This window comes from Mustelus asterias, chromosome 24, assembly GCF_964213995.1.
Source record: "Mustelus asterias chromosome 24, sMusAst1.hap1.1, whole genome shotgun sequence".
Classification (NCBI taxonomy): Eukaryota; Metazoa; Chordata; class Chondrichthyes; order Carcharhiniformes; family Triakidae; genus Mustelus; species Mustelus asterias.
In genome coordinates this window covers 3,314,737-3,333,809 of record NC_135824.1, presented here as the reverse complement: position 1 = coordinate 3,333,809, position 19,073 = coordinate 3,314,737, and the positions used below count along the sequence as shown (strand labels likewise).

Here is a 19,073-nt window from a genome sequence, read left to right as displayed (position 1 = left end):
TCGGCCCTCCCTCCCTCGGCCCTCCCTCCCTCGGCCCTCCCTCCCTCGGCCCTCCCTCCCTCGGCCCTCCCTCCCTCGGCCCTCCCTCCCTCGGCCCTCCCTCCCTCGGCCCTCCCTCCCTCGGCCCTCCCTCCCTCGGCCCTCCCTCCCTCGGCCCTCTCTCCCTCGGCCCTCCCTCCCTCCGCCCTCCCTCCCTCCGCCCTCCCTCCCTCCGCCCTCCCTCCCTCGGCCCTCCCTCCCTCGGCCCTCCCTCCCTCGGCCCTCCCTCCCTCGGCCCTCCCTCCCTCGGCCCTCCCTCCCTCGGCCCTCCCTCCCTCGGCCCTCCCTCCCTCGGCCCTCCCTCCCTCGGCCCTCCCTCCCTCGGCCCTCCCTCCCTCGGCCCTCCCTCCCTCGGCCCTCCCTCCCTCGGCCCTCCCTCCCTCGGCCCTCCCTCCCTCGGCCCTCCCTCCCTCCGCCCTCCCTCCCTCCGCCCTCCCTCCCTCCGCCCTCCCTCCCTCCGCCCTCCCTCCCTCCGCCCTCCCTCCCTCCGCCCTCCCTCCCTCCGCCCTCCCTCCCTCCACCCTCCCTCCCTCCCTCCGCCCTCCCTCCCTCCCTCCGCCCTCCCTCCCTCCCTCCGCCCTCCCTCCCTCCCTCCGCCCTCCCTCCCTCCGCCCTCCCTCCCTCCGCCCTCCCTCCCTCCGCCCTCCCTCCCTCCGCCCTCCCTCCCTCCGCCCTCCCTCCCTCCGCCCTCCCTCCCTCCGCCCTCCCTCCCTCCCTCCGCCCTCCCTCCCTCCCTCCGCCCTCCCTCCCTCCCTCCGCCCTCCCTCCCTCCCTCCGCCCTCCCTCCCTCCCTCCGCCCTCCCTCCCTCCCTCCCTCCGCCCTCCCTCCCTCCGCCCTCCCTCCCTCCGCCCTCCCTCCCTCCGCCCTCCCTCCCTCCGCCCTCCCTCCCTCCGCCCTCCCTCCCTCCGCCCTCCCTCCCTCCGCCCTCCCTCCCTCCGCCCTCCCTCCCTCCGCCCTCCCTCCCTCCGCCCTCCCTCCCTCCGCCCTCCCTCCCTCCGCCCTCCCTCCCTCCGCCCTCCCTCCCTCCGCCCTCCCTCCGCCCGCCCTCCCTCCGCCCGCCCTCCCTCCGCCCACCCTCCGCCCGCCCTCCCTCCGCCCGCCCTCCCTCCGCCCTCCCTCCCTCCGCCCTCCCTCCGCCCTCCCTCCGCCCTCCCTCCCTCCGCCCTCCCTCCCTCCGCCCTCCCTCCCTCCGCCCTCCCTCCCTCCGCCCTCCCTCCGCCCTCCCTCCCTCCGCCCTCCCTCCCTCCGCCCTCCCTCCCTCCGCCCTCCCTCCCTCCGCCCTCCCTCCCTCCGCCCTCCCTCCCTCCGCCCTCCCTCCCTCCGCCCTCCCTCCCTCCGCCCTCCCTCCCTCCCTCCGCCCTCCCTCCCTCCGCCCTCCCTCCCTCCGCCCTCCCTCCCTCCGCCCTCCCTCCCTCCGCCCTCCCTCCCTCCTCCCTCCCTCCGCCCTCCCTCCCTCCGCCCTCCCTCCCTCCGCCCTCCCTCCCTCCGCCCTCCCTCCCTCCGCCCTCCCTCCCTCCGCCCTCCCTCCCTCCGCCCTCCCTCCCTCCGCCCTCCCTCTCTCCGCCCTCCCTCTCTCCGCCCTCCCTCTCTCCGCCCTCCCTCTCTCCGCCCTCCCTCTCTCCGCCCTCCCTCTCTCCGCCCTCCCTCTCTCCGCCCTCCCTCTCTCCGCCCTCCCTCTCTCCGCCCTCCCTCTCTCCGCCCTCCCTCTCTCCGCCCTCCCTCTCTCCGCCCTCCCTCTCTCCGCCCTCCCTCTCTCCGCCCTCCACCTCCCTCCACCTCCCTCCACCTCCCTCCACCTCCCTCCACCTCCCTCCCTCTCTCCACCTCCCTCCCTCTCTCCCTCTCCTTTAAGCTGCTGCTTCTAACTTGCCATTCCACCAAACGATTGTCCAATGAGCTCCGTGTGCTACAATTGTTGAATTTATTTGACTTTTCTCCAGCGAATCAGCTTGGGATGTTTTCCTATACTGAAGATTCTATATCAATGCAAGTGTCTGCCGTTAACCAGCCTGTTACATTCCCTAGATTTAGCATGGTCAATTCACCTAACCAGCACATCTTTGAACTGTGGGAGGAAACCAGAGCACCCGGAGAAAACCCACGCAGACACGGGGAGAATGTGCAAACTCCACACAGACAGTGACCCAAGCTGGGAATTGAACCCAGGTCCCTGGTGCTGTGAGGCAGCAGTGCGAACCATTGTGCTACCCTTAATGTTAGTGGGAGGGAAAGGAAAGGTTTTATGAAGTGAGTAATTCTCTGTCAGGGAGTCGCACGGAAATGTTGTGATCGGTTCAGTCATCCGAATCTCTCCACTGAATGACTGCCTTGGAACTCCGCATCCTCCATCTGTTGTCCTCTGTGAGTGCACCATCCACATCCATTCCTCATGACATCTGTGCCCTCTTTAACATGTGAATTGAGTCACACGCAGGCAGCATTGCCCGGGACTGGGAATCTCCGCTCCATCTGGGAGCCGTTCACCTGCACCAGGGAAAGTAGCATTTGTTTGAAAGCTGTGGCTTTGCACTGGGCTGGGAATTCAGGACTGAATCCTCGATGGAGCAGTGCTGTCAGAGCTGTTGGCTCGTGGAGCAGAATTGTGTCATCAGCCTCAGCACCTCTGGGTTTGGAGACTCAACAAGCGGCTGCTTTGTCCTGGATGATGTTGAGATTCTTGAGTGTTGTTGGAGCTGCACTCATCCGGGCAAGTGGGGAGTTTTCCATCACACTCCTGACTTGTGCCTTGTAGTTGGTGGACAGGCTTTGGGGGAGTCAGGAGGTGAGTTACTCGCCGCAGTATTCCCAACTTCTGACCTGCGCTTGTAGCCACTGTGTTTATATAGCTGGTCCTGTTTAGTTTCTGGTCAATGGTTACCCCTACGGTGTTGATAGTGGGGGATTCAGTGACGGTAACACCATTGAATATCAAAGGGCGATGGTTAGATTCTCTCTTGTTGGAGATGGTCATTGTCTGGCGCTTGTGTGGCGTGAATGTTACTTGCCACTTCCCAGCCCAAATTAGAATATTGTCCAAGACTTGCTGCCTTTTGAAATGAACCGCTTCAGGATCTGATGAGTCATGAATCGTGCTAAACATTGTGTGAACATCGGCGAACATCCCCACTTCTGACCTTATGATGGAGGGAAGGTCAATGATGAAGCAGCTGAAGATGGTTGGGTCTAGGACACTAACCCTGAGGGACTCCTGCAGAGATGTCCTGGGGCTGAGATGATTAACCTCCAACCACCACAACCATCTCCCTCTGTGCCGGGTCTGACTCCAACCAGCAGAGATTTTCCCCTGATTCCCATTGTCTCCAGTTTCGCTCGGGCTCCTTGATGCCACACTCAGTCGAATGCGGCCTTGATGCCAAGGGCTGTCACTCTCACCTCACCTCTGGAATTCAGCTCTTTCGCCCATGTTTGAACCAAGGCTGTAATGAGGTCAGGAGCTGAGTGACCCTGGCAGAACCCAAACTGGGCATCACTGAGCAGGTTATTGCTGAGCAGGTGCTGCTTGATAGCGCTGTCGATGACCCCTTCCATCACTTTACTGATGATCGAGAGTAGACTGATTGGGCGGTAATTGGCCGGGTTGGATTTGTCCTGCTTTTTGTGTACAGGACATACCTGGGCAACTTTCCACATTGCTGGGTAGATGCCAGTGCTGTAGCTGTACTGGAACAGCTTGGCTAGGGGTGCAGCAAATTCTGGAGCACAAGTCTTTAGTGTCATAGCTGAAACATTGTCAGGGCCCACTGCCTTTGCAATATCCAGTGCCTCCAACCATTTCTTGCTATCACGTGGAGTAAATCAAATTGGCTGGAGACTGGCAGCTTGAGATGCTGGGGACCACTGGAGGAGGCCGAGATGGATCATCCACTTGGCACTTCTGGCTGAAGATTGTTGCGAATGCTTCAGCCTCATCTTTTGCACTGATGTGCTGGGCTCCTCCATAATTGAGGATGGGGATATTTGTGGAGCCTCCTCCCCCAGTGAGTTGTTTAATTGTCCACCACCATTCACGACTGGATGTGGAAGGATTGTAGAGCTTAGATCTGATCCATTGGTTGTGGAATCATTTAGTTCTCTGTCTCTTACTTGCTGTTTATTCTGTTTGTTATGCAAGTTGTCCTGTTTAGTAGCTTCACCAGGTTGACGCCTCATTTTTCGGTCTGCCTGGTGCTGCCGTGCCCTCCTGCACTCACCATTGAACCAGGATTGAGTAGAATTCTGCTGCTGGTTCAGCACAGTGGTGGTGCCACACACTATGATGGAAGACATCCTCAGTGTGAAGACAGGACTTCACCCCCCACGAGAATTGTGTGGTGGTCACTCCTACCGTTACTGCCATGGACAGATGCATCTGTGTCAGGCAGGTTGATGAGGATGAGGTCAAGTATGTTTCTCCCTCACTACCTGTCGCAGTCCCAGTCCAGCAGTGATGTCCAGCTTGGCTGTGGTGGTACCATTGAGCCACTCTTGGTGATTGAAGTCCCCACCCAGAGTACATTTGGTGCCCTTGCCACTCTCAGTGCTTCCTCTAAGTGGTATTCAACATGGAGGAGCGCTGATTCCATTGGCTGGGATGGCCCAGTGGTTAGCACTGCAGCGGCAATTTAGCACGGTCAATCCATAAGACCATAAGACATAGGAGCAGAATTAGGCCACTTGGCCCATCAAGTCTGCTCCGCCACGCAATCATGGCTGATATTTTTCTCATCCTCATTCTCCTGCCTTTTCCTCATAACCCTGATCCCCTTATTCATCAAGACCATACGTATCTCTGTCTTAAAGACACTCAATGACCTGGCCTCCACAGCCTGCTGCCTAACCCGCACATCTTTGGACTGTGGGAATAAACCGGAGCACCCGGAGGAAACCCACACAGACACGGGGAGAAGGTGCAGACTCCGCACAGACAGTGACCCAAACCGGGAATCGAACCCAGGTCCCTGGCGCTGTGAGGCAGCAGTGCTAACCACCGTGCCACCGTTAATGTTAGTGGGAGGGAAAGGAAAGGTTTTATGAAGTGAGTAATTCTCTGTCAGGGAGTCGCACGGAAATGTTGTGATCGATTCAGTCATCCGAATCTCTCCACTGAATGACTGCCTTGGAACTCCGCATCCTCCATCTGTTGTCCTCTGTGAATGAACCATCCACATCCATTCCTCGTGACATCTGTGCCCTCTTTAACATGTGAATTGAGTCACACGCAGGCAGCATTGCCCGGGACTGGGAATCTCCGCTCCATCTGGGAGCCGTTCACCTGCACCAGGGAAAGTAGCATTTGTTTGAAAGCTGTGGCTTTGCACTGGGCTGGGAATTCAGGACTGAATCCTCGATGGAGCAGTGCTGTCAGAGCTGTTGGCTCGTGGAGCAGAAATGTTGTGTTTTTTTAATTTGGGAACATTCTGAAATTTACTTTCCAGATTTCCTCCAAGCGGCGGAAAGTTGTAATGGGTTTCAGATATAAAATATATTTCACCCGCAAAGGAGTTCAAAAACAATCTTAATCTCTCACACTCAGCTCAAGCACTCCCTCTGCTGACTTTATAGCGTAAATTGAGTTTGTCCTGTTTGTGAATCAGAACTCCCACTCACCTGATGAAGGAGCAGCGAGCGCTTCGTAAGCTGGTGGCTTGTGCTACCAAATAAACCTGTTGGACTTTAACCTGGTGTTGTGGGACTTCTTACTGTTTATAGCTTACTGCAGTATAGCATCACCACACTCTCTCAGGAGACTAAGGAAATTTGGCATGTCAGTTACGACTCTCACCAACTTTTACAGATGCCCCATAGAAAGCATTCTTTCTGGTTGTATCACAACTTGGTCTGGGCTCCTGCTCTGCCCAAGACCGCAAGAAACTACAAAAGGTCGTGAATGTAGCCCAATCCATCACGCAAACCAGCCTCCCATCCATTGACTCTGTCTACACTTCCCGCTGCCTCAGAAAAGCAGCCAGCATAATTAAGGACCCCGGACATTCTCTCTTCCACCTTCTTCCGTTGGGAAAAAGATACAAAAGTCTGAGGCCACGTACCAACCGACTCAAGAACAGCTTCTTCCCTGCTGCTGTCAGACTTTTGAATGGACCTACCTCGCACTAAGTTGATCTTTCTCTGCACCCTAGCTATGACTGTAACACTACATTCTGCACTCTCTCCTTTCCTTCTCTATGAACGGTATGCTTTGTCTGTATAGCGCGCAAGAAACAATACTTTTCACTGTGTGTTAATACATGTGACAATAATAAATCAAATCAAAATCAATGATATGATTGGTCACACGGCATCAGGTTAAAGTCCAACAGGTTTATTTGAAATCACAAGCTTTCGGAGCGTTGCTCCTTCCTCAGGTGAAGTGAAATATCAAATATACCTGATGAAGGAGCAGCGCTGTGAAAGCTTGTGATTTCAAATAAACCTGTTAGACTATAACCTGGTGTCGATGTGACCCCTCACCTTGTCTACCCCAGTCCAACGCCCGCATCTCCACATCACAAAATATACTTACACACATTCATATACATCGATGCACATTCTCATACACACAAATGTACAATACTCACATGCACAAATAACTTGACACATATATACACACAGATGTACTCACACACGTACATAGACACGGATACACTCACACATACATATGTTATTGCTCACACACACAAACATACATACATTAAAACCAGGAATCGAGCAGTATTTCACAGACAGGACGAGGACCCATGTAAACCAATCAGGTCAATTCCTAGAATTCATGAGGGCTACAGCAGAAATCTGACAATGAAACTTCCTGTAAGGACCTCTTCTGGGGCAGGTGGGACCTGTACAAGAGGGACGGGTTACACCTAAACTACAAGGGGACCAATATACTTGCAGGGAGGTTTGCTAGTGTTATTGTGGAGCGTTTAAACTAGATTTGCAGGGGGATGGGAACCAGAGTGCCAGAGCAGATAGTGGAGCAGGGGTAAAAAGACAGGTTAGTTCAAGCAAAATCACAAATGGAAGGGTAGAGTGTGGTGGAAATAACCTTTTGAGGTGTGTCTATTTCAATGCCAGGAGTATTGTGGGGAAGGCAGATGAGCTGAAGGCGTGGATAGACACATGGAAATATGACATTATAGCCATTAGTGAAACTTGGCTACAGGAGGGGCAGGACTGGCAGCTCAATGTTCCAGGGTTCCAATGTTTCAGGTGGGGGGGGGTGGCACTGTTGGTCAGGGAAAATGTTACAGCGGTACTCAGGCAGGATAGCTTGTCTACAGAGGCCCTATGGGTGGAGCTGAGAAACAGGAAAGGTATGACCACATTAATGGGGTTGTATTATAGACCACCCAATAGTCAGCGAGAATTGGAGGAGCAAATCAGCGGAGAGATAGCTGACAACTGCAAGAAACACAAAGTTGTGATAGTAGGGGATTTTAATTTTCCACATATAGATTGGGACTCGCATACTGTTAAAGGTTTAGATGGGGTAGAGTTTGTAAAATGTGTTCAGGAGAATTTTCTACATCAGTATATAGATGTGCCAACTAGAGAGGATACGATATTGGATCTCCTATTGGGAAATGAGTTAGGGCAGGTGATGGATGTGAGTGTGAGGGAACACTTTGGATCCAGCGATCATAATGCCATTAGTTTCAACCTGATCATGGATAAGGATAGATCTGGTCCTCGGGTTGAAGTTCTGAACTGGAAAAAGGCCAAATTTGATGAAATGAGAAGGGATCTGGGAAGTGTGGATTGGCACAGGCTGTTCTCTGGTAAGGATGTAAATGGAAAGTGGGAGGCCTTCAAAGGAGAAATTTTGAGTGTGCAGAGTTTGTATGTTCCTGTCAGGATTAAAGGCAAAGTAAATCGGAATAAGGACTCTTGGTTCTCGAGGGAGATTGTAACACTGATTAAGAGGAAGAGAGAGTTGTATGAAATGTACAGGCAGCAAGGAACAGATCAGATGCTTGAGGAGTATAAAAAGTGCAAGAAGCTACTTAAGAGGGACATCAGGAGGGCTAAAAGAAGACATGAGGTTGCTTTGGCAGACAGAGTGAAGGAAAATCCAAAGAGCTTCTATAGGTATGTTAGGAGCAAAAGGATAGTGAGGGATAAAATTGGTCCTCTTGAAGACCAGAGTGGTAGACTGTGTATGGAACCAAAAGAGATGGGGGAGATACTAAATGGTTTTTTTGCATCCGTCTTTACTGAGGAAACGGGCATGGAGTCTACGGAAATAGGGCAAACAGATAGGGAGGTCATGGAACCTTTACAGATTAAAGGGGAGGAGGTGCTTGCTGTCTTGAGGCAAATCAGAGTGGATAAATTCCCAGGACCGGACAGGGTATTCCCACGGACCTTGAGGGAAGCTAGTGTTGAACTTGCAGGGGCCCTGGCAGACATATTTAAAATGTCAGTATTCACGGGGGAGGTGCCGAATGATTGGAGGGTGGCTCATGTTGTTCCGTTGTTTAAAAAAGGTTCCAAAAGAAATCCGGGAAATTATAGGCCAGTAAGTTTGATGTCGGTGGTGGGCAAGTTATTGGAAGGTGTGATAAGGGATAGGATCTACAAATATTTGGATAGACAGGGACTTATTAGGGAGAGTCAACATGGCTTTGTGCGTGGTAGGTCATGTTTCGCATATCTATTAGAGTTTTTCAAGGAGGTTACCAGGAAAGTGGATGAAGGGAAGGCGGTGGATGTTTTCTACCTGGATTTCAGCAAGGCCTTTGACAAGGTCCCTCATGGGAGGTTAGTTAGGAAGGTTCAGTCGCTGGGTATACATGGGGAGGTAGTAAATTGGATTAGACACTGGCTCAATGGAAGAAGCCAGAGAGTGGTTGTGGAGGATTGCTTCTCTGAGTGGAGGCCTGTGACTAGTGGTGTGCCGCAGGAATCGGTGTTGGGTCCATTGTTGTTTGTCATCTATTTCAATGATCTGGATGATAATGTGGTAAATTGGATCAGCAAATATGCTGATGATACAAAGATTGGAGGTGTAGTGGACAGTGAGGAAGGTTTTCAAAGCTTGCAGAGGGATTTGAACCAACTAGAAAAATGGGCTGAAAAATGGCAAATGGAATTTAACGCAGACAAGTGTGAGATATTACACTTTGGAAGGACAAACCAAAGTAGAACGTGCAGGGTAAATGGTAGGACTCTGAAGAGTGCAGTTGAACAGAGGGATCTGGGAATACAGGTACAGAATTCCCTAAAAGTGAAGTCACAGGTGGATAGGGTCGTAAAGAGTGCCTTTGGTACATTGGCCTTTATAAATCGGAGTATCGAGTATAAAAGTTGGAGTGTTATGGTAAGGTTATATAAGGCATTGGTGAGGCCGAATTTGGAGTATTGTGTACAGTTTTGGTCACCTAGTTACAGGAAGGATGTAAATAAGATTGAAAGAGTGCAGAGAAGGTTCACAAGGATGTTGCCGGGACTTGAGAAGCTGAGTTACAGAGAGAGATTGAATAGGTTGGGAATTTATTCCCTGGAGCATAGAAGAATGAGGGGAGATTTGATAGAGGTGTAAAGATTTTGATGGGTATAGATAGAGTGAATGCAAGCAGGCTTTTTCCACTGAGGCTAGGGGAGAAAAAAACCAGAGGGCATGGGTTAAGGGTGAAAGGAGAAAAGTTTAAAGGGAATATTAGGGGGGGGGGCTTCTTCACGCAGAGAGTGGTGGGAGTGTGGAATGAGCTGCCGGATAAAGTGGTAAATGCGGGGTCACTTTTAACATTCAAGAAAAACTTGGACGGGTTCATGGATGAGAGGGGTGTGGAGGGATATGGTCCAAGTGCAGGTCAGTGGGACTAGGCATAAAATGGTTCGGCACAGACAAGAAGGGCCAAAGGGCCTGTTTCTGAGCTGTAATTTTCTATGGTTAGCCAGGGCTAAAACTCTGAAAGAAAGACAGCGCTGGCCGGAATCTTACCAATGTTCTCGCCGGCGGGATTTTCCCATCCCGCCACCCAACTCTCAGAATTCACTGCAGCGGGAGCAGGGCGTGAACGGCTGGAAAAATCACGCCCTGGTTGAAAAGCCCACATTAGTATTTCTCGCACACTAATCTAGAACATAGAACAGTACAGCACAGAACAGGCCCTTCGGCCCACGATGCTGTGCCGAGCTTTATCTGAAACCAAGATCAAGCTATCCCACTCCCTATCGTCCTGGTGTGCTCCATGTGCCTATCCAATAACCGCTTAAATGTTCCTAAGGTGTCTGACTCCACTATCACTGCAGGCAGCCCATTCCACACCCCAACCACTCTCTGCGTAAAGAACCTACCTCTGATATCCTTCCTGTATCTCCCACCACGAACCCTATAGTTATGCCCCCTTGTAATAGCTCCATCCACCCGAGGAAATAGTCTTTGAACGTTCACTCTATCTATCCCCTTCATCATTTTATAAACCTCTATTAAGTCTCCCCTCAGCCTCCTCCGCTCCAGAGAGAACAGCCCTAGCTCCCTCAACCTTTCCTCATAAGACCTACCCTCCAAACCAGGCAGCATCCTGGTAAATCTCCTCTGCACTCTTTCCAGCGCTTCCACATCCTTCCTATAGTGAGGTGACCAGAACTGCACACAATATTCCAAATGTGGTCTCACCAAGGTCCTGTACAGTTGCAGCATAACCCCACGGCTCTTAAACTCCAACCCCCTGTTAATAAAAGCTAACACACTATAGGCCTTCTTCACAGCTCTATCCACTTGAGTGGCAACCTTTAGAGATCTGTGGATGTGAACCCCAAGATCTCTCTGTTCCTCCACAGTCTTCAGAACCCTACCTTTGACCCTGTAATCCACATTTAAATTAGTCCTACCAAAATGATCTGTTGCAGTTCTTTGAAAATTAGTCCTTTGAAAATTAGTCCTACCAAAATAATCTGTTGCAGTTCTTTGAAAATTCCAGCCACAAATCCAGCATTTATTTTCTAACTTATACCAAAGTCCACTGCTCATCCTTTCCAGTTGTTGCAGTGTTTCCACCGGGAGATACCAGCCAGGCAGGAAATGGCCTATTTGGTCATTGAGCTGTTACTGTTTACAGTGTTCCTGGTGAGAGAGTGACTGCATTTACTTCCGTGACAAGACCGGAATCAAAGGTAAATCACTCGGAAACACTTCCAGACACTTAAAGCTGCAATGTAAATGAATGTACTAAATCACATCACATTCGCAGTCCAAAGATGTGCGGGTTAGGTTGATTGGCCATGTTAAAATTGCCCCTTAGTGTCCTGGGATGCGTAGATTAGAGGGATTCGCGGGTAAAATATGTCGGGATATGGGGGTAGGGCCTGGGTGGGATTGTGGTCAGTGCTTCCGATGTGGGATGTGGGAGTTCCTGCAAACACCTAGCTTCCCAGAGGTTCATATATGTGCCAGGTGCGTGGAACTGCAGCTCTTGAGGGACCGTGTTAGGGAACTGGAGCTGCAGATCGCTGACCTTAGCCTAGTCAGGGAAAATGGGAGAAAAATTGACAGCAATTATAGGCAACTAGATACACCGGGGCATCGGGAGAATGACACGTGGGTCACAGTTAGGAGGAGTAAAGGGCAGAAGGGTAAAGTACAAGGGAGGACTCCAGAGGTGTCTCAAAATAGGAAGGGCTTGGTGACAGGTGTGAGAGGGGAGGGGAGTGGACAGTTAGAAGAGGGGTCACCTATGGTTGTCCCACTCCAAAACAGGTACATTGTTTTAGATAGTGTGGAGGAGTGTGCCTCTCCAGGGGTAAGACACAGTGACCAGGTCACTGGCACACAGTCAGGCTCTGTGGCCCGGAAAGGGAAGAGAGGGGTTAGGAGAGCGATAGTGGTGGGGGATGCGTCAGTTAGAGGCACAGACAGGCGATTCTGTGGGGGCGAACGGGACTCCAGGATGGTAGTCTGCCTACCTGGTGCTGGGGTCACGGATGTCTCCGAGCAGATAGGAGGCATATTAAAAGGGAAAGATAAAGAAACGGATGTCATTATACACATTGGTGGAAATGACGTAGATAGGAAGAGTAGGGGGGTCCTAAGAGAGCAATTCAGGGAGTTGGGAAATAGGTTAAAAAGTAGGGTCACTAGGGTGGCCATCTCTGGGCTGCTCCCAATGCCTCGTGCCAGTGAGGCTAAGAATAGGGAGTTGGTTCAAATGAATGCCTGGCTAAAGGACTGGTCCAGGAGGGAGGGCTTTATTTTCATAGACCAATGGGAGGTTTTCAGGAAAGGATGGCACCTGTACAAGAGGGAGGGGTCACATCTAAGTTGGAAGGGCACAAATATCCTGGCTGGGAGCTTTGCTAAAGCAGTTCGGGGGGGTTTAAACTAGTATGGCAGGGGGGTGGGGATCAAACTATTAGGTATATAAGTGTGGTGGCTGGGGACGAGCTTGGGGCTGGGACAAGGCTGGCAAAGAAGAGGAGCACTCTGGGGGAGGACGACCTCACTGAGCCTGGGGGTCTGGAGTGCTTATACTTCAATGCAAGGAGCGTAGCAGGTAAAACAGACGAACTTGGGGCCTTAATGCGCACGAGGAATTTGGATGTGGTTGTGGTGACAGTGACTTGGTTGAAAGAGGGACAGGACTGGCAGCTGAATACTCCAGGGTACAAGTGTTTTAGGCGAGACAGAGGAGGGGCCAAAAGAGGTGGGGGAGTAGCGGTATTGGTTGGAGAGCATATTACAGCGGTGCAGAGGGAGGATAATTCGGAGGAGTCGTGTAGCGAGTCACTCTGGGTGGAGCTTAGAAACAGGAAAGGCGCAGTCACTATGTTGGGGGTGTACTACAGGCCCCCCAACAGCCCAAGGGAAGTGGAAGAATGGATATGTCAGGAGATACTGGATAGGTGCAGGAAATATAGGGTTGTTGTAGTGGGAGACTTCAATTTCCCTGGTATTGACTGGAAATCGCTGAGGGCAGGGACTCTGGATGGGGAGGAATTTGTAAAATGTGTACAGGAGGGTTCGTTGGAACAATATGTGGACAGCCCGACTAGAGAGGGGGCTATACTGGACCTGGTACTGGGGAATGAGCCCGGTCAGGTCTTCAAAGTTTTGGTTGGGGAACATGTGGCAAATAGTGACCACAATTCTGTTAGCTTTAGGATAGTGATGGAAAAGGATGAGTGGTGTCCCAAGGGTAAGGTGTTGGATTGGGGGAAGGCTAACTTTATTGGGATCAGGCAGAAATTGGCAGCTCTTGATTGGGAGAGGCTGTTTGAGGGTAAATCCACATCTGGCATGTGGCAGTCTTTTAAGGAACGGTTGTTAGGGCTACAGGACAAGCATGTGCCTGTAAAAAAGAAGGATAGGAAGGGTAGGATTAGAGAACCGTGGATAACCAGGGAAATTGAGGGACTGGTCAAAAGGAAAAGAGAGGCGTATGTTAGGTCCAATCAGCTAAAAACGGAGGGAGCTCTGGAGGAATACAAAGAAAGTAGGAAAGAACTCAAACGGGGAATTAGAAGAGCAAAAAGAGGTCACGAAATGTCCTTGGCAGACAGGATTAAGGAGGATCCCAAGGCATTTTATTCATACGTTAGGAACAAAAGGGTTGTCAGGGAAAAAATCGGACCTCTCAGGGACAAAAGTGGGGAATTATGCTTGGAGCCCAAAGAGGTAGGGGAGATCCTAAATGAATACTTTGCGTCGGTATTCACAAAGGAGAGGGATGTGTTGACTGGGAGCGTCTCGGAGGGGAGTGTTGAACCGTTGGAGAAAATCTCCATTACAAAGGAGGAAGTGTTAGGTTTGTTAGAGAATATAAAGACTGACAAATCCCCAGGGCCTGATGGAATCTATCCAAGGCTACTCAGGGAGACGAGAGGTGAAATCGTTGGGCCTCTGACGCAAATCTTTGTCTCGTCACTGGACACAGGTGAGGTCCCAGAGGATTGGAGGATAGCCAATGTGGTCCCGTTATTTAAGAAGGGTAGGAAGGATAACCCGGGTAATTATAGGCCGGTGAGCTTGACGTCCGTGGTGGGGAAGTTGTTGGAGAAGATTCTTAAAGATAGGATGTATGCGCATTTAGAAAGGAATAAACTCATTAACGATAGTCAACATGGTTTTGTGAGAGGGAGGTCATGCCTCACTAACCTGGTGGTGTTTTTTGAAGAAGTGACCAAAATGGTTGACGAAGGAAGGGCCGTGGATGTTGTCTATATGGACTTTAGTGAAGCGTTTGATAAAGTCCCTCATGGTAGGCTAGTGAAAAAGGTTGGATCCCATGGGATAAAGGGGGAGGTGGCTAGATGGGTGGAGAACTGGCTTGGTCATAGAAGACAGAGGGTGGTAGTGGAAGGGTCTTTTTCCGGCTGGAGGCCTGTGACTAGTGGTGTACCGCAGGGCTCTGTATTGGGACCTCTGCTGTTTGTGATTTATATAAATGATCTGGAAGAAGGAGTAACTGGGGTGATCAGTAAGTTTGCGGACGACACAAAACTGTCAGGACTTGCAGATAGTGAGGAACATTGTCAGAGGCTACAGAAGGATATAGATAGGCTGGAAATTTGGGCAAGGAAATGGCAGATGGAGTTCAATCCTGATAAATGCGAAGTGATGCATTTTGGTGGGAATAATGTAGGGAGGAGCTACACGATAAATGGAAGAACCATAAAGGGTGTAGAGACGCAGAGGGATCTGGGTGTGCAAGTCCACAGGTCTTTGAAGGTGACGTCACAGGTGGAGAAGGTGGTGAAGAAGGCATATGGCATGCTTGCCTTTATAGGACGGGGCATAGAGTATAAAAGTTGGGGTCTGATGTTGCAGATGTATAGAACGTTGGTTCGGCCGCATTTGGAATACTGCGTCCAGTTCTGGTCGCCACACTACCAGAAGGACGTGGAGGCTTTGGAGAGAGTACAGAGGAGGTTTACCAGGATGTTGCCTGGTATGGAGGGGCTTGGTTATGAGGAGAGATTGGGGAAACTGGGGTTGTTCTCCTTGGAAAGACGGAGGATGAGGGGAGACTTAATAGAGGTGTATAAAATTATGAAAGGCATAGATAGGGTGAACGGTGGGAAGCTTTTCCCCGGGTCGGTGGTGACGTTCACGAGGGGTCATAGGTTCAAGGTGAAGGGGGGGAGGTTTAACACAGATATCAGAAGGACATATTTCACACAGAGGGTCGTGGGGGCCTGGAATGTGTTGCTGGGCAAAGTGGTGGAGGCGGACACACTGGGAACGTTTAAGACTTATCTAGATAGCTATATGAACGGAGTGGGAATGGAGGGATACAAAAGAGTGGTCTAGTTTGGACCAGGGAGTGGCGCGGGCTAATTGTACCTTGTTTCTCATTTCAAGGCCTCATTCTATGATCATCTTGCTGGTGCCAGTACAGAGCGAGACTGCGGATAGTTGGGAACCTGTCTCGGGGGCAGGGAATTCATATGGTGTTCGTGGAAGTGGAAATGACTAGGGTTGGGAAGCATTTTCCGATCAGGGCCATTGTGATCTCCTGGACTCGTTTCGATCGCCTCATGGGGTCGGAGAGGAATTTCCCAGATTTTTTTTCCCCATATTGGCCCTGGGGTTTTTCACTCTGGGTTTTCGCCTCTCCCTGGAGATCACATGGTCTGGAATGGGGGGGTGGGGGTAAGTTAATAGGTTGTGATGAACAAAGCATCGTAGCTGTGAGGGACAGCTCGGTGGATAGGATATTAGTATGTAGATAGGCTGGAAAATTGGGCGGGGACCCTGGATTCAGGATTCAATCCTGGACCGGGGAGCGGCGCGGGCTTGGAGGGCCGAAGGGCCTGTTCCTGTGCTGTATTGTTCTTTGTTCTTTGTGGTCGGTGCAGACTCGATGGGCCGAATGGCCTCTTTCTGTACTGTAGGGTTTCTATGATTTCTATGATTTCTATTTACCCAACCTGGACAGTAACTTACGAGAAGTTCTGTGCCTTTTATTTGTCCCTGGGTCCTGTAACCTGCAAACATTGCCATGCGAAGCAACTGTGACTTTATTTGATAAAAGCAAATTACTGCGGATGCTGGAATCTGAAACAAAAACAGAAAATGCCGAAGATTTGATTTGATTTTGATTTGATATTTTTGTCACGTATTAGTTTACATTAAAAATACAGATAGACATACCGTTCTTAGAGAAGGAAAGGAGAGAGTGCAGAATGTAGTGTTACAGTCATAGCTAGGGTGTAGAGAAAGATCAACTTAGTATGAGGTAGGTCCATTCAAAGGTCTGATGGCAAAAGGGAAGAAGCTGTTCTTGAGTCGTTTGGTACGTGACCTCAGACCTTTCTATCTTTTTCCCAACAGAAGAAGGTGGAAGAGAGAATGTCCGGGGTGCGTGGGGTCCTGAATTATGCTGGCTGCTTTTCCAAGGCAGTGGAAAGTGTAGACAAAGTCAATGGATGGGAGGCTGGTTTGTGTGATGGATTGGGCTTCATTCACGACCCTTTGTAGTTTCTTGTGGTCTTGGGCAGAGCAGGAGCCCCATACCAAGCTGTGATGCAACCAGAAAGACTGCTAGAAACTCAGCAAGTCTGATAGCATCTGTGGAGAGAGAACAGAGACAACGTTTGACCTCTCAGAGTCATCGAGACTTGAAATGTTGGTTCTATTCTCTCTCCACAGATGCTGTCAGACCTGCTGAGTTTCTAGCATTTTCTGTTTTTGTTGTGTTGAATTTATCCAGTTACCTGATCTCCTCAAAGCAACAGGAGATGAGAACACTCGTTTCTCAAGTGGAGTCATGTTTGTGGCCTGTGTTCCTTTGCTTCTCCTTTTGCCCAACCACCCACTGCCAGACCACCTCTCCCTTGTATCTCAGTGTCCAATTCTCTCTGTCTTCCAGGTTTGGAATCGTTACGAGACAGTGCTCACTCCACCCCTGTGCGATCCACCTCACACACGGATGCCTTTGGTACTCGTACGACAGGCAAGATCTTCTCCGCCGAGGGCAGTGAATCCACCTCCGTGATAGCAGATGAGCTCTACAGCCCCGCCAACAGTGTCCTGCCCACCCCGGTGTCTGACCCCAGTCTGGAATCAATCCTCCCTCGGCAAACGAATGGCAACACCAGCAACTGTGGCATCGAGGAGGAGAAGGAGTGTGACACTGGCACGCCCGCAGAGCCCGAGGAGCCAGCCAGAGGAGCCAGTGCCTTACCTGAAGGTGTTAGTGACAGGGCCGAGAGGGAACAGGTGAATACATTTGTTTTAAGTGTGGTCCGTTTACTGCTTGTGACAATTGGCCTCCTCTTTGCCTTGCTCCTGCTCCTGATAGGGCTTACAGAGTCAGATATTGACGTTGCTTTTTTTCGTGATATACGTCAGACACCCGAGTTTGAACAGTTCCATTATGAATACTTTTGTCCCCTCAGGCGATGGTTTGCCTGCAAGGTGCGGTACCTGCTAAACCTTCTCACTGACACTTGACATCATTCAATCTGAGCTAGCGGCCCAGGGACATTGAGAAGACAAGATGGTATCACGTATGGAACAGTCTGGGCTCCCCTCCTCCCCCCTCTCTCCCTCTCTGTGGCACCATCGGGCATGTAACGCCACCTTTAACAGATGAATTCAACCACTGTTGGGAGACTTTGTGAATCATCACGATTTCAAGAAGGAATTTGAAATAAGGAGGGAAATCTACATTCAACACCTTTCCCTTCCACCCATAACCAACATGAAGTTCTTGAGACTGTTGTGCTATATAAAAGTCTATTAGAATAAGTGATTAACTATTAGTAGCCCCCAGGAACCGAGTAACAAAGTGTAAAGTTTTGTTATTGTGATGTTGAAGAGGTGTCCTGTTTCCTGGCTTTAATAAAAGGACCGAGACGATCCCGTGATATTAATATTAGTAACAACAAGCCTCTATGTTTAAATATAACCCAGTATTCTGGTTTAGTGAAGAGAGATTTTCCCTCAGAACTGTTAGACTTTTAATGTTTGTTAATCATTTCCTTGTAATATTTTAACAATTTGACAAAAAAAAACTTATTTTGTTTATTGAACGCTTTCCAGCTTCACAGGACATCCTTAAAAATCCCTGGATAGGTTTTTCCACACTGACTAGAGCAATAAATCTGCAAAAAGAGGCTAAAAATGGAAGCATTGTTTGAGGATTCAGACTGTTCAAGTTTTTAAGATTGGAATAAAGAGAAGGCAGGGGAGCAATGATGAGTGCTTTTCATTGTGTACATATCTCCCCCACCCAACATCCCCACCAGAGTTGTCCCTCTCACTTCTTGCTCAGCCAATCGTCCCAGTAAGAATTGCACTGGCAAAAGGAGGATAATCAGTTAAAAGGAGCACATGTGTGTGTGTGTTTGTGTGTGTTTGTGTATGTGTCCGTGTGTGTGTCTGTCTGTGTATGTGTGTGTGTTTGTGTATGTGTCTGTATGTGTATGTGTCTGTGTGTGTATGTGTCTGTGTGTGTGTGTATGTGTCTGTGTGTGTATGTGTCTGTGTGTGTGTGTATGTGTCTGTGTGTGTATGTGTCTGTGTGTGTATGTGTCTGTGTGTGTGTGTGTCTGTGTGTGTGTGATTGCTTTCATTTACAAGTCAGTACAGATGATGAGGAGTCGTGAAGCAGTTGTGCAGCAAGGATCCGGGAGCCCCCTGCTGGTTTTGGGTTCTTTTTTGCAAAGGTTGAATCGCAATGAAAATATTTGTGCCAAACCCAGCAACATGGTGGGCACAGTGGTTAGCACTGCTGCCTGACAGTGCCAGGGACCCAGGTTCGATTCTGACCTTGGGTCACCACTGTGTGTGCGGAGATGGATTATCGGGGTCAGTGCATGGGTATGATGCTCTGTCAGAGATTCTTTGATTTGATTTATTGTCACGTATTAGTATACCGTGAAAAGTATTGTTTCTTGCACGCGATACAAAGCATACCATTCATAGCGAAGGAAAGGAGAGGGTGCAGAATATGGTGTTACAGTCATAGCTAGGGTGTAGAGAAAGATCAGCTTAATGCAAGGTAGGTCCATTCAAAAGAAGTCTGACAGCAGCAGGGAGGAAGCTGTTCTTGAGTCGGTTGGTACGTGATCTCAGACTTTTGTATCTTTTTCC

General features: G+C 50.4%; 1 protein-coding gene across 1 annotated transcript in view; it reads left to right on the top strand.

Annotated features, from left to right (window-relative positions):
- frmd5a (FERM domain containing 5a) overlaps nucleotides 1-18,302 on the top strand; it is a 258,483-nt gene extending 240,181 nt beyond the window's left edge. The window contains exon 16 of the mRNA XM_078241189.1: nucleotides 16,846-18,302. Coding sequence (XP_078097315.1) covers nucleotides 16,846-17,429 — 584 coding nt within the window. The 3' untranslated portion in view covers nucleotides 17,430-18,302. The remainder of the gene's footprint in view (nucleotides 1-16,845) is intronic.
- Nucleotides 18,303-19,073: the final 771 nt, after the last annotated feature.